This window comes from Sciurus carolinensis, chromosome 14 (assembly GCF_902686445.1).
Source record: "Sciurus carolinensis chromosome 14, mSciCar1.2, whole genome shotgun sequence".
NCBI classification, from domain to species: domain Eukaryota; kingdom Metazoa; phylum Chordata; class Mammalia; order Rodentia; family Sciuridae; genus Sciurus; species Sciurus carolinensis.
Genome location: NC_062226.1, coordinates 24,378,945 through 24,394,712, shown reverse-complemented (window position 1 = coordinate 24,394,712; position 15,768 = coordinate 24,378,945). Strand labels below are relative to the sequence as shown.

Below are 15,768 nucleotides of genomic sequence, written 5' to 3'. Positions count from 1 at the left end.
GGCTTAAAAAAAATCAAGCTATCCCTATTTGCTTAAACCCAGTAGGATATTAACTATAATATCAACTACCAGAGTTAAATTGGATTAAAATAATAAAATAACAAAATAACAGCAACAACAAAAATTTTTAGATTTTCAAACCCCTGAGAATAGCTCAAGGCATTGATGCTGTCTTTAAACAACAACAAAAAAAACCCACAAATTTATTTTGCAGTGTTACGGTTGCTTCTGCACCAACTACATTGTTTACAAAACTGCAATTCAATATTAAATGTCAGGTTTTCCTTTAAAATGCACTAATTAAGTATATGTCATTTCTTAAACCTGGGGGTTTGCTTAAGCATTTGCTCTTCCCCTACACCAACAACCACACACACTATTAACCTCTGCATCCCCAAACAGGCACTTCACTCTCTAACTCTTCATTGCCAGCTCTCTCTTCTGATGCTCACCATCTCTTCTTCAGAATCACCAACAAATTCTCTCTCCTCTCTATTCATTTCCTTTTTATGTGAGTTTAAACCTGTACTATCCAATAGAGCAGCCATTGGCCACAGGTAGCCATTAAACACTTGAAATGTGGCTAATCTGAGTTAAGATGTGATGTGAGTGTAAAATACACACCAGGATCTAAAGAGTTAGGCTGACAGAAATACTTCAAAAGGGTTCCATAGTTACATGTTGATTATATGTTAAAGTGATAATATTTGGGATATACCAGATTAAATATAATATGAAATTAATTTCACAATTTTCTTTCTTAAAATATAACTACTATAAAATTTTTAATGATGGATGTACCTTGAATCATGTTTCTACTGGACAAGTCTAGGCTAGGCTGGCAGAGACTAGCTTGCCTTTTTCATTGACTCACTAAATTATCAAATTATTTTCTAAGTGTCATACTTGTACAGGCAGTTCTAGAGAAAAGGAAGACTGTAGTGAACAAAATGTTTTTAAAATCCCCACCTGCAGAATGGATCTGTTTGCATCTTTTTCATCATTACTGCACCAATGCCTAGCATAGTGCCCATCAAATAGAAGATGGCCAAGAAGTAATTAATGATTGAATGAATGAAAAGAGGAATGTTTTCTTTTCTTTTCTTTTCTTTTTGTCTCACATAAAACATTGACCTATCATAAGGACTTTCAGCCATAAAAATGTTCCTTTCTTTGTTACTGGAACTGGGTATAAATTTATGTGGGGCATAACTTACCATTCTTTTCTCATTTGCCATTATGATGTCTATTGCTTTCCCTCTACTTCTGATACTAGAATTATTAGGACACTTGACAATTTTAGAAAAACTGTCCTTTCTGATAAGTGATTTTTTTTTGTAACTATAATCTCTGCTTTTCATAGTTTCCATTTTATTCAGGACTATAAATTTCTGTAGAATGATCTCTACAAACAAATTGCTGAGCTCATCAAAACATCACCTGGGTAACATGGTTGATGTTAAAATGCATCGGCCAGAAGATAGGAATTTTCATTCCCAAAATGAATCTTAAGACCAGTGCCCAGCTCAGTTATCCCTCTGTATCTCTTCCCGTACACATGGCATGTTTTCATCTAGGTAGAAGGTATAGGAAAGTTCTCAGTTTACAGAGAATGAGCCCAACAAAACCTAGCAAATTAGGCCCAAGATATGGAGAATAAGATGACTCTGACCTTAGATTAGGTATTATTAATCACAAATTCTGTTACTCACCCTCTCAAACCCTCAAACCCAACAAAAGTATTCAGAGTATGGGCCACATGTAAATTGCTACCAAGAATAACAACTCTGAGCAAGTCTAACATCCTAACCTTTTTCTGTAGGGAAGGAAGGTAGTAGCAGTAGATATCAAGAACACAATTTAGATTCTAAATGAAAACATTCTGAAATGTACATAATTCTACTTACCACTGGCTTTGGAAGTGAAAGGTAGCCATACTTCTCTCCTACAAATAACATATATAACTTAAAAACTTTTTTCTATTAATATATTTCTATTATTCATATTTAACTTTTAACAATATTAAATGAACAAGAATTAGTACATTCATTTGGATAGTCTATTAATTATATGTCATTCAGAAATAAAATCATAATTTGGTTGGCAAACATGAAGACTGCCAACACCTACATCTCTAAGGCACCTGAGATGGCCAGTCTCTCCCAACACAAAAGGGAGAAAAGCAAAATGTCTGACTTTCACTTATTACAATGAGCTCCATTCATTGAGTGCTCCTCTTACCACAGCCTACCTCTATTGAAACCAGATTCCTCTTTTATCAGCACTAATACCAGTACTTCTTCCTTTTCTGAAAGTACCAGACCAAATCATTTACAACTAACCTCATAATATATTCTCAGTGGGAAGAAGACAACCCCAGAAAGATGATTGGGGTGGGGGTTGCTGGGCAGTGAACCCAGGGCATTGTGCATGCTAGGCAAATGCTCTACTATTGAGCCACATGTCAGCCCAGGAAAATGAAATAAAGCAAGCAACAGGGTTTTTTGGTTGTGAATTGACACATGGCATGAAGCATAATAACTGAGGAAAGGAAGGAGACAGGCAGTGCCCTCTCCATCACTGTCTTATCATTTTTCTGGCTTCCAGATCATGTACATGGTTAGGTTACAATGAATGATAAATGGTTTTTCAAAACTGGTTTGTGATACCTGGGATAAGAATTTAAGATGAGATTTGAACAGTAATTGCTTCTTGAAGGAAAACAAGTGTATTCAGCTATAATATATCACCTTGAGCCAAATGAAAGTGTTCATATACAAACATTTGGAAACTCGAAAACAAATTTCATATGGCCCAACCTTAGAAAATATAAGAGCACTAAATCACTTGTTTTCTTATAGAACTCATTTTCTTATGAACAAGGTGCACCTGTTGGTCTCAGAATAGTTTATACAACTACTAAAAGTTTCATCTAGAGTTGAGCTCCTGAGTATGGATTCCACTAGTCACATGTGACTACTGAGTACTTGAAACATGGCTAGGCTGAATTGAGATGTGCTGTAAATGTAAAATATCAGATTTTAAAGACTTAGTGCAAATGTGAAAAAAGAATGTAAAATATCTTATTGCTAATTTTAAAATATTGATCTGTACTGAAGTAAGGCTTTGAAAATATTTAGTTAAATAAAACCTATTGTGCATCTACTTGCTAATATATATGTTAAATAAATATATTTATGTGACTAAAAAAAATTTCACCTGTTTCTTAATTTTTAATGTGCTTTCTAGAAAAATTGAAATTACATACGTGGCCTGCATTCTATTTCTGTTGGACAGAGCTGATCTACAAAATGAATTACTGCAAGGCATATACACACAATGGAATTTTACTCAGCTATAAAGAATGAAATTATGTCATTTGCAAGAACATGGATGGAACTTAAGAATATTATGTTAAGCAAAATAAGCCAAACTCATAAAGTCATGAGTCGTAAGTTTTCTCTCCTATGTGGAAGCTAGAGAGGAAAAAGGAAAAGAAAGGTATGTGTGTGGGGATGGTGTAATGAAAATCAAAGGGAGATCAGTAAAGGAAAGGGACCAGGGGTAGGGAGAAGGTGAGGGACAGGGGGCATACTGAGGAATGATATTCATGAAATTATGTCGTTACATGTGTGTTTGTATGAATATGTAACAAATCCTACCATTATGTATAACTATAGTGCACCAATAAAAAAAATGGAAAAGGAAAAATAATTATTGCTAAGGGTCAGTTAGTGGAATTTCAAAATAATTTATGATTCAAATAATTTCTCTGTAATGTCAGAATTGTAAGAAAATTTTATTTATAGTTTTTTGATCTCAGAATTGGTAAGGAAAAACCCTTAAATGGAAGGCTATTTTCATTGCCTTGTAGCCAGGCTCTAATATAAAAAGTACCTGACTTAGCTGCAAGAAGATTAATAGAAACGATGTTCGGGTCATTCAGAATCTCATAATTTACCACCTATCTAATTCAAAGTCTTAATACTATCCATAAGATCCCTAAAAAGTGGACTGAGCTGTGACTCAGTGGTAGAGCCCTTGCCTCATACGTGTGAGGCACTGGGTTCGATCCTTAGCACCACATAACAATAAACACATAAAAAGATATTGTGTCCACTTACAACTAAATTTTTTTTTAAAAAAAGATCCCTAAAAAGTGATCTTAATATGCTGTAAAAAAGAGTGCACAATCATTACTTAAAGATCACTAGCTCAGGCAAGGAATCTTGTAGTGTCTAAGCTTGATCCTCCATAGTGTCCAGGACCATGAAATGATCACATCTATTCTCCAAAAGGGGAAACAATTATATAATCTGGCTTGCTACCATTACCACCAGCTAGTTATATTTATCATAGGGCAGTACTGATCTCTGTGGTCTGCTTTAAAGTACTTGTTTGTTTTGCTCTCTATTCCTATCCAGCTTAAAAGTAAAAGAAACCACAGTGATCACATAGTCCAAAAGGAATATAGGATTCTCCTGTTTTAGTTCTGTTCTGTCCACAGTGAATGGTAGAGTGCTATGTGGAGAAAGACTGGTAGGGCCATGTATAAGCTCAGTGTGAGAAAAATATCAAGACCAACCTGCAATTTTTGTCATGGTAAAAGAATGAGGAAAGGCAGCACTCACATTGTACATCTGCCTACTCTAATCTAGTCTGCCCGTATTATTTTAATACCAAGGATTGAATCCAGGGGTTATATCCCCAGCCCTTTTTATTTCTTATTTTGAGACAGGGTCTCACTAAGTTGTTTAGGGCCTTGCTAAATTGCTGAGGCTGGCCTAGAACTTGTGATCTCTTATCTCAGCCTCCAGAGAGAGTCACTGGGGTTATAGGCCTGTGCCACCACACCCAGTTAATGCCCTTACTTTAAAGATAGGAACCTGAGGAATAGAGGCTAAAGGACTTCTTCAAGGTCACCTAATGGTAAAAACAAAAGAATACATTTCTTGCCATTTATTATATTGCAAGTACCATGGCAAATTATTTCATTTATGGACATAAAGAAACTGAAAATTGAAGGGCCAGGTAATGTGGCTAGGCCTCCATTACTAATGTATTATTATACCCAATTATATCTTCTATAATTTAGCCAGCCCCATCCTCGGCTAATAAATAGTAGACCAAAAACAAGGATCCAGTTTTCTGGCCCTCACTTGCTTACTTCTTGCCCTGTACCTTCTGAACTGCCTAAGATTGGGCTTTCTCAGCCATTTCTGGAAAGCATTCGAAAGTAAAAGCAAAACCCAGCATGACAGTTGTAAGCGTTTTTCACAGAATCAGTTCATACTCATCAGAATACTTTAGTGCTAGAGTGGAGTTTAACTACTTGAGTAAAAACATATGAGTGGTTGATAGTATTTATCTTTGGCATCACTTAGATGAAGTACAACTCCCAGGTCTCTGTAGCTTATCCATTGTGGGACACTGACATTAACTTCTTCAAACCTCAGTTTTAAAATATGACATATTATCCCACAGAGTTACTGAGAAGATTAAATAAGAATGCACATCTAGCACTTATCAAAGAACCTGGCACACAGTAATTGCTTAATATTTTATTTGTATTTTATATTATTATGGTTTATATGCCTCTGAATGATCATATTTATAACGTTACCCACACAGACAGCAGCCTGTGGTTTTATGTTTCATGGAACATCCCTCGCTCAGAGCTCAAAAGGACACCGACTTCAGGGAGTGCTCCCAAAAGGCTTTTCGAGTGGCAGGAGCCTCAAACCACTCAGCCGATGGCCTTCATTAGTGAGCTGAGGACACTCAGAGCTAGGGCAAAAAGCGCTTGCCCGAGTCCAGGTGGAGAAGGAGCTGGGCCTCGCACACACTCCGGCTCCCCCAGACCAGGTGTCCTGTCACACACAGGGCCACTTGGCTTCATTTCCTAACAATCCCTCCAGCTAAGTGTTATTCTTCCTTAAATGTAGAACTGACCTTTTAACATATAAAACTTGCCTCATAAAAATCCCTGTAAGTCCTTGATCAAAGCTTCAAAGTGATGTACCATTCACACTCGCTATTGCAGAAATCTTTAAATGGAGACGCATAGTAAACATTTATTATACTTTATAAATGATGCTACACTAGAAGACCTATCATTCCCTGATTTTTAAGCAAATCAACATTTATCCTGAATGGATCTTTTTAATGAAGTGTTTAAATATTCATCTTCAGTAAAAATATGTAATTTGATGTTATGACTTTAAATGACATTTTATTTTTTAAATCATGCTTTGACACTAACAGAAACCATTCAAAGGGAAAAATATATGTATATATACATAAAAACACATAAATAATAGGACACATGGCACAATGGAAAATAAAATTCAACAGTAGATATGAAAATAATGAGCAAAAATGATGCCTTCCTATACAATGTATGGTACTAGTCTACATGTTGTAGAAATACCAATGAACTTACCCACCACAGGCAATATTCCAAGTTTATGTAGTCATCAAGGAAAGAGATTCCATCCAAGTGGAAGGAAAGCAATTCAAAAATCAAATAACTACATTCATTTCATTATGAAGTTAGTAGAATTAAATCAGAGAATTTCTGTATAATGAAGAGCTTTTGTATTAAAATTAAAAACAATTTAGAAGAAATGAAAAATGATATTTCAATAGGAAAACTAGAATGTTAATTCAGAGAAATCTACTATGCTATAGAACAATGAATTGTACTGCTTAGACACTAAAAATAAAGACAAAATATTTTTGTCATTTTTCTTTGGCAGATAATTTTATTCTAGAAATAATTCAGTGGGGCCATAACAAGATAATTCACTTTGTATCTGAGACTTCACATTAAAAAAACTAATAGAGTTACATTAAAATAATAAAATATAAAGGAAAAAAATCATACAATATGTGGACAGTTTCTCACCTCGTCTTCCTTCAAACACATCATTGATTTCTCTCAGCAGTGTTGACATGTCACTAATCTGAGATTCCCAAGCTTCACAAAATACATCTAGGTTTTCTTTAGCAATTTTACTAGATGGATGCAACGTCAGTGTTTCAGCAGCAGAAATTATCTACAGAAACACAACATACACAGGCATGCATTTTTAAATCTCAGCTCTCATAATCACATTAGAGACCAAACTTAAGTCTTTTCTGTTCAATTCAACTCAAAAAATAACTATTAAGTAATTTCTACACACAAGCCCTATGTTAGATAATACGAAGATACACAGTAGAATAAGACCTGCTATTTATTAAAATCTGATTTACAGATAAACAGTACATACATTATTGTCCTGCCTTCAGGGGGCAATTATCTTTATTCAAGGAAGACTATTTCAACAAAGTTATTTTCATAGCACCATTCAAAGACATACACTGTGATGACAAATAATGTACTGTACATGATAGTAGAGGAGAAAGCGATAGTGGTGGAGTAGCAGGAGTAATGGCAGGGAGACAGCAGTAGTGGTAGTAACAATGTACACACACCCAGGAGTGCGTGGCAGACAATGACATGATTGAAATACTGCGCCTTATCAGTGCTTGACATACATTAATCCTCAAAAACAAACAAAACACAACCCTTCTCAAATAAGCATTATTCCCATTTTACAGCTAAATAAACTGAAGCTCAGAGATGCCAAGTAACTTTTCCAAGATGCTGTAACTAGTATATGCCAAGCTGACACGTGAACTCAGATCTACCTGACTCAGAGGCTGGGCTCTTTCCACCCCACACACCATATCTCATGAAACAGTGACATGGGCAAGAATCAGCCTTGTACTTTTACATATCACCATATGGGATAAATAAAACTGTCCATAATTTAAAGAATTATGGTAGTGACTACTGTCTTTGCATCAAAATCTATCTTGTCACCCCTCTGGACACACAGCAAGATTATATTCCCCTGCCTCCCTGTTAGAGGGGTGTCATGAGCAATCTATATCATTAACAGGCCAAACATGTTTGTCTTTCCACAATGTCAGAATCTATTGAATAACTATAAATTCATTTTCATCAATGGATGAACACTTGCAGGTCACCTGGGTGAACACAGTTCTGTTATTCCAGTCTTCATTTCTAACAGCTGTAACACTTAAGGCACACATCACAGCTTACACAGTTAAATATATAATTTACAGAAAGGCTAAGTAAAGGTTAAGAAAGCCACAGCTGTGGGGAGCCATCCTTATCTAGCAAAATCAGACGAGGTCGAGACATGGGACACAGAGGCCTGACTTCTAGAACTGGCTACCACAGGTGACTGTCCCAGATTGCCAGAGAGTATGTGGTGCTGTGTGGGAGTGGCTCACCGTCTGGTTCTATGGTAGTTTCCCAGAGTAAATGGCTCCCCTGACTCCGCCCCATCCTGTTCATCACAGAAGCCCTCCTGATTCAGGCCCCTTTACTTGTGTGGCTATAAATAAAGAAGTGGTAGGCTACTCCATGTTGTTAGAGGCCAGATCTGATATGGTCTGATCTGTCATGCCCCCCTCATTTAAAAGAATATTGGCCCTTGTGTGTTTATTGATTAGATAGGTTTATGGGTGATATAGTCAACACCATCCTCCAGCAGTTAACCCTTTCTCATCCACCCAGGACATGGCTGAGAAACCCCCCATACAGGAGTTCAAGAGGCTGAACTGAGAGCAGCAAATAGAAGGAAAGGAGTCACTATAGATGGTTGGATGAGATTAAGAACCAGACAAAAAACTTGTTCAGGGAACAGAGCTATCAAAGCACAATATTTCATTCTAGGTCAAGATCCTGCAGGAGGACAATATCAGAGTGTCAGCTAGGAATGGTCTTTGCATGGTCATCACAGAAGGAGAAACTACCCTCTGCTGAAGCCCAGGTCTAGTGTGTTTGATGAGTTCATGGGCCTAGTTTTTCCAATATGAGTGTGATACATCATGCAACCATGTGCTTATGATTAATTCAAGTCTGCTTCTGATTAATTAAGTCCACAGGTGGTTATTTTTATTAGCACTATTAATTTATCAGTTTGTGCCTTATGGTTATGTACTAGGCTGATGGTGGTTGTTTACTTGTAGAAATAAAGTATAGAGTCATTCCACCTCAGCACCTAAACACAAAATGGAGTGGCTCTTATGGTAAAAACCCTGCTTTGTAAAATGGAGTAACACAGGTTTAGGCACGGTCTGAGAACTACTGGTCTACACATGGGGGAGTAACAGCAGGGTAGCCTGCTCCCCACAAGGGATATGGCCATTGACTGAATCCTGTCCACTTTGACCCAGACCATGGCTTCCATGCCTGGCCCATTCAAACCTCTCTCATGCTCCTCAGTACTCTTCCCCTGCCCCATAGGAGGGTTAATGCACTGAACCCAGCAGGAATTCTAAGGCCCTGTGGGCTGGCAAGTCACAAGATGAAGCCTGGATTGCCAAGAGGAGAAAAGCCATGCCATCAATCAGGACTATCAATAAGGGAGAAACCAATTGCTTTAAGCCACTATTATTTGGGAGTTTCAGGTTTTATCTTGTGTTAGCTGCTACATAAATGAATTAATGAAATAGCTAATATTTTATCTTTCATGTAGTAATCATTCTTTAACACAAAGTACTTAAGAGATGCTCTTTGTAACATAGACAGAAAATGGATGGCAAACAGAGCCCAAAGACAGGAACAAGAACTGACTGCACATGGCAAGAAAGCCAAATACTCCAGTACCAAAATACATCAGTAACCAAGGTAAGTAGGCTGACTCTCATGTGAAAGGACAAATATCGAAGCTTTGGTTTCTCCTGAAAAGCAGAGATGCCCTGTTTGTAATGGTGTTCTGCATATGATCATTATGGAAGCTGACTCATATAGCTTCCACTCCATGATAAGCCTTTGACATCTCTGTAGGAGGCAAGCAGTCATCCCCCTAACATCCAACATGCCAGAGTGCACACACTGCCATTGTCTCTTGATCACTTTCACTATTATTAGCTATAAACCAAAGACTCAGGGACTGAACATCTACCATTCAAAATTGCAATTTAAGAACAAGTTCTTTTAGGTGACCATAATAAATGACATAAGAACATCTGGAAAACTGTATTTTAGAGCTTGGACTCAAAAACAGAAAAGAACTTATTTTTCTTTAGGTTATAACATTTGACAGAGACAACGTTTGATGGAATATCAGGCTGAGCACAATGGCACATGCCTGTAATCGCAGCAGCTTGGGAGGCTTGAGACAGGTGGATCATGAGTTCAAAGCCAGTCTCAGCAACTTAGTGAGACCCTGTCTCCAAATAAATATAAGAAGGGCTAGGGATATGGCTCAGTGGTTAAGTGCCCCTGGGTTCAAGTCCCATTATAAACAAATGAACAAATAAATAAATGGAATATCAGTTTTGAAAAGGCTTTCGAAAATTATAAAGACTAACACTATAGAAAATTTAGAAAAAAATAACTTGCAATCTAAATAGGCAGAATTTTAATTTCTGCATATTCCCATATAGTCATTTTCACAGGCACGTATATTTTGTATAGTAGCAATTATAGTATATACACAAATCTGTGTACTGCTTGTTTAAACATTGTAACAAAATATTTTTGATGTTACCAATTCTGGTTATCATATTATTATTTTAACATTATAATGTGTTATTTGCCTAATTTAAGATAGTTTGCTTGCTTCAAATGAATCTTATTACAAATAATGTAACAAGAATTGTTTTGTTTTGTTTCTTAAATCTCCCTAGAATAATTCCCTTAGGAATTATTAGGTTGAAATGTGAGATTATTTTTATGGCTTGTTACATAATAGTAGCTTACTTCCAAAACATGTTATAGTATTATAAACAGCTTCATTTAAAATAAATATAAAATAGAATTTCAGTTAAATGGGCCAATCTCCAATTTGGCAGATGACCAGATAATCCAATGGAATGTAGTTCTAGCACATTATCAGTGAAAATCCATTATCTTGCTTTCCTATAGTAGATTTGGCTTCCAATTATCCAGAACGCTTTATACCTTCCTTCCTCACAATCTCCTATAACAATAAGATAAGACATAATATGGAGGGAAGAATCTGCTATTAAGCATACCTGTTGGCCAGTCACCTGAAATGTCTCTTCTGCATGTATACAGGTTATTTCAAGAGGTTCTGTCCCAGATACATGTCTCAGTAATCGACAAGTCTGTAAGAAAACAAGTCTACAGTTCAACTTTCATGCTCACATCCTTCACAATATACAGTATCACTTTATAATTATAAATAAAATTAAATTTTACAAATAAATTTTTTTTCTTAAAACCTATAGGAATAGATTTATGTATTATTGAAATTATTAAAAAGCTATATTGTTTACCAACAGATTCTCTAGGGTCAAAGTGGAAACAAATAAAAGCACAGCATATTATTTCTACTTCCAATCTGATCAGGACTTTAACCAAAAACTGTACTCATGTCAGTATTCCCTCATGATTGTTTAGCTGTTGTACCATAAACTACAATTTCTTTTAGCAAATAAACCTATTACTCACCTCAACAAGCTGTTCTTTCTGTTCAGAGAGTTTACAGGCATATTCAGCCAAAGCTTCTAAATTTCCTTCTACTCCAGTAAGTTTTAATGCTTTTAAAACCATGTGATCAGCATGGTATTTTAACAGATCTGCTGCCAGCTGCATTGCTGTACTGTGAAGCTGCAGATGTGGGGGGTGAAGGCCATGAAGGAAAGGGAAAAAAAAATAGCATTTGTCACCAATCACATGACAAGCACTTAATAATCACAGAACAGAGGCCTCGAAGCAGTCCCATCTGATGGGCTGAGGGAGGTGTGAAGGTCCCTGAGGTTCCAGAAGTTGTGGAGCCCTGGGGAGGGCATAAGTCCCTCCCAAGGACCAAGGTGAGGTCTACTCCTTGGGATTCCCCAGGACTGGTGACACTACTACCTGTGGAAGATGACCTGGCCACTCAGTGTGGAGCAGCTGCTGCGCTTTTCATCCTATTACCCACCAGCTCTTTCCCACACAGCTTCTCTCTAAGGTAACAATGTTTCTACTACTCTTGCAGCTAGTGAGGAATCCATAGTATTGAAAGTATGGTATTCAGAGTGCTAAGAGGGAAGATCAAATGGCAGCTCATGATCACGAAGAAACCTTTTAGCATACTTTTAAAGAAGTATCAATGTGAGATTCAGCCAAATAGATATTCAATGAAATGTTATTAAATACCCATGTTGTCGCAGGCACTGCACTAGAGAGGCTGGTCGTCCATGACAAGTAGGACCCCGCTCTCAGTGGGGTACAGCCTATGACAGTTGCTCTCCAGAACTTTATTCTCTACTCTGAGAACAAACTGGTTCCAGCCAAAATAACACATAAAAAGGTAACCAAAACCCTAAGGCAATAATTGTGGGTGGAATGGATTTTAAGCCTGGCTCACTATGTGGGTATCTTTGGACCCTATTAACTCCAAAAATGTTTTCTTATCCTGCATTTTTTTAAAATGATATAACAGGCGATTTGGGGGTTGTCCTGATCATTTTTAATAAAAATATTGTTCTAAAGAAAATTTGACTTCGAATTAAGCTTTTTTAAATGTAACAACTTCTTGTTTCCTGGAAGTAATCAATGCCAATTCAAATTACAAGACTTTCTACGAAATTAACAATAGGATTGTCTGCATTCAAGAAACCAAGTGAGAATAATTAAAGCTAGAAACAAAGACACTAAAATTCTCTTTCCTTTGAAAACTAAAGTCATATAACAATTGTACAAGATTCTGTTTAACCAGCAGGACTTTAGAGAATATCTAATACCAACCCTTTATTTTGTAGACTGAAATAGGGCAAGAGAGATTGAGTTCCTTGCCAAGGTCACATAACTCTTACAAACGGTTCTGGGGACAAGTCATTAACAACCATAAAGGAAGAAAAAAGGGCATATGTGCTCTGTGCCATGTCCTGAAAGCAGCTTTATAAACTTCAGCTCCCTTAATCCTTAAAAGAATTCTTCAAGGTTGATGTGGTTATATCCATCTAAGAGCTAAGAAAATGAAAACTGTGAAAAGTCCCTCAGTCTATCACCAAAGGGTTTCGCACTGTACTAAAAGTTCAGGATTTCAACAACAGTTTAGCTAAAATTGAATAGGTAGGCTTTGTTTTAAGGCATAGAAAACCAAGGCCTTACTATGTTCAATGGGGTGTTTGAATGGAGGTTTCAACAGAGCGGTCAGAACTGAGCTAAGATGTGAAACAGATCATCATGCATATAATTTACCAAACATCCAGAATCCAATTTCATTCTCTTAAGCCGTTGACGCACTTCAAAAAACATAAAAGGATCATGAAAACAGAGATAAGTGAGAGGTTTTTATGAGGAGGATCTCTCTGGGGAGCTGATCAGTGCTTATGATGAGGCTCCTCCAAGCACCCCTCCAAGTGGAGAGAGTAACAGGACATGGCAGTTGTAGTGTTGAGGGGGAGAGACAACAGGAAAGCCTCTGAGGGATACACACAGGCATCATACGAAAGACAGTCTGCTTCGAGGGTCTACTGAGGCCAAAGTCATATTACAAGGGCACTAGACCTAAGAACTTTCCACCCCCACTTCTCTTTTCTCTCCTTGTGCCACAACCTGGCAAAAACCAGTAACAGCAGCTACACTGTGGAGGACGAGGGGAGTGGAAAAGAGAAGAGACCCCATCTCTCCCAAAAGCTCTGGCAGGCCCTGGGGAACATCAGAGAAGTCCTACAACTGAATGAAGACTGGAATGCTGATTAAAATATTGGAGTGAACCTTCTGATTTCTGAACAAGGATTTGTATTTTAAAACTGAAAGTAAGGATTGGCACACGTTTTCTATAAATAGGCAGATAGTAAATATTTAAGGCTTTGCAGGTCACACAGGCTTCATTGCAACTGGCCAACTGTGCAGTTCTACAAGGAAAACAGTAGATAGCATGCACACAAAGTGGGCAGAATTTTGCCCAAAACACTACTTAGAAAACAGACAATCCAGAGGTAGTTCGTGAACAAATTCCTGTCTCAGAGTAACTATAGGACTTTCAATGGCCTGAGCAGCCCAGTAAGTCATGAGATGACCACGTGCTCATTTCAGAACAGGGAAATCTCTAGTGAGGTTTAATTTAAATTCAGCAAAATGCATCCAACTTAAAGGTACAGTTTTATGAGTTTTGCAAACACGTAAGCCATATAATCAATATTTCAAACAGTTCATTACTCCAAAGAGGTCTCCTATGCCCCTTTGTAGTAAATATCCCCCCGATTCTTTTTTCTTTTTCTTTTTTTTGCAGGACTGGGATTTCAATACAGGGGCACTTAACCACTGAGCTACTACATCCCCTGGTCTTTATATTTTTTAATTATTTTTTAACTTTGAGACAGGGTCTACTAAGTTGCCAAGGCTGATTTTAAACTTGAGATCTTCCTGCCTCACCTCCCAAAATGCTGAGATCAATCATGAACCACTGTATCTGGCATACATCCCTCAGTTTCTGACTTCCGGGAGCCACTAATCTGATTTCTATCATTAAAAATTAGTTTTGCCTTGTCTAGAATTTTTTTCTCAATGTAAACACACACACACACACACACACACACACACACACACACACACACACACAGAGTTTTGTGCCTGGCTTCTTTCCTTCAGTGTAGTCTTTTAGTGATTCATCCATATATCAGTACTATTCCTTTATGTTGCTAAATACTATTTGGGAGAGTTATAAAAAAAAGTCATTTGCCAATTCCTCTGTTGAGGAAATTTAGGATGCTTCCAGTTTGGGGCCATCATAAATGAAGTTGCTATAAGTGTTCATGTGCAAGTTTTGAGAATGATGGCACTAAAAATGGTGACTTCAAACTAGGTCAAAGGGAAAAATTGCAGCCACTACAGACACAGGGTCACATTAATACACATGCATTTCATTCATAATGAAAATTAACAGTGTATGAAAGATGGTGGAATGAGACAGACATCATTACCCTATGTACATGTATGATTACACGAATGGTGTGAATCTACATTAGAAACCATAGAAATGAAAGATGTACCCCATCTGTGTACAGTGAATCAAAATGTAGTCTGAAAAAAAAAAATTAACAAACAGAAAAAGAGGCTAAACTTCAAACCATACTTACTTCTTTCTTAAGTTCATTGAGACTGTGACTGATTTTCAAAACTGTGAGTTCCAATTCTTCAGCAATGCTTTTTGTTTTGTTGCTTTGCTAAAAATTTTAAAAGAAGAATATATGTAATGCTATGTCATCTTTTAAATTCATTATTCAAATTTCATTTGAATTATAAATTATAATAAATTCTATTTTAAGGATAAAAGTATATTGTTAAAATTTACCTGCTTAAGGTTAGAATGAAAAATAGAATTTTAATTGTCCACACTAACTGTAAACAGGTGAATTCTTAAAAACTCATTTTCTTTAATAAACTTACGTCTGAAACTAATCTCTTTTATTTTCTATTTAGAATGTTCATCCCCTTCACTCTTAACCTCATTGAAAATCAAAGTCCTATAAGACCTTACATAAATGTCATTTTCTCAGAGAGCTTTCTCAGGCTAAATCTAAATAAGAACTTTTTCCAAACCCACTCTAAATGTTCTCTAAGAAATCATTCCAGTTCCCAATTCTGTATTTCTTTTTAAATTTTTATTTGTTGGTTCAAAGGCTATCTTCACATTAGGTGTGGAAGTTCCACAAAGGCTGGAATCATCAGTGAATCCATAGTACCTGGCAGAGCACATGGCAGGTCTGAGGTATTCAGTGCTTTAA

General features: G+C 36.8%; 1 protein-coding gene across 2 annotated transcripts in view; it reads right to left on the bottom strand.

The window, feature by feature from the left end:
* The window catches only part of Ctnnal1 (catenin alpha like 1), a 57,744-nt gene that overhangs the window by 11,709 nt on the left and 30,267 nt on the right, over nucleotides 1-15,768 (bottom strand). For both annotated transcript variants that reach the window (XM_047525231.1, XM_047525229.1), the window contains exons 8-12: nucleotides 15,121-15,207; nucleotides 11,501-11,659; nucleotides 11,062-11,154; nucleotides 6,908-7,058; nucleotides 1,908-1,945 (exon numbers count right to left, since the gene is read on the bottom strand). In XM_047525231.1, coding sequence (XP_047381187.1) covers nucleotides 1,908-1,945; nucleotides 6,908-7,058; nucleotides 11,062-11,154; nucleotides 11,501-11,659; nucleotides 15,121-15,207 — 528 coding nt within the window. The remainder of the gene's footprint in view (nucleotides 1-1,907; nucleotides 1,946-6,907; nucleotides 7,059-11,061; nucleotides 11,155-11,500; nucleotides 11,660-15,120; nucleotides 15,208-15,768) is intronic.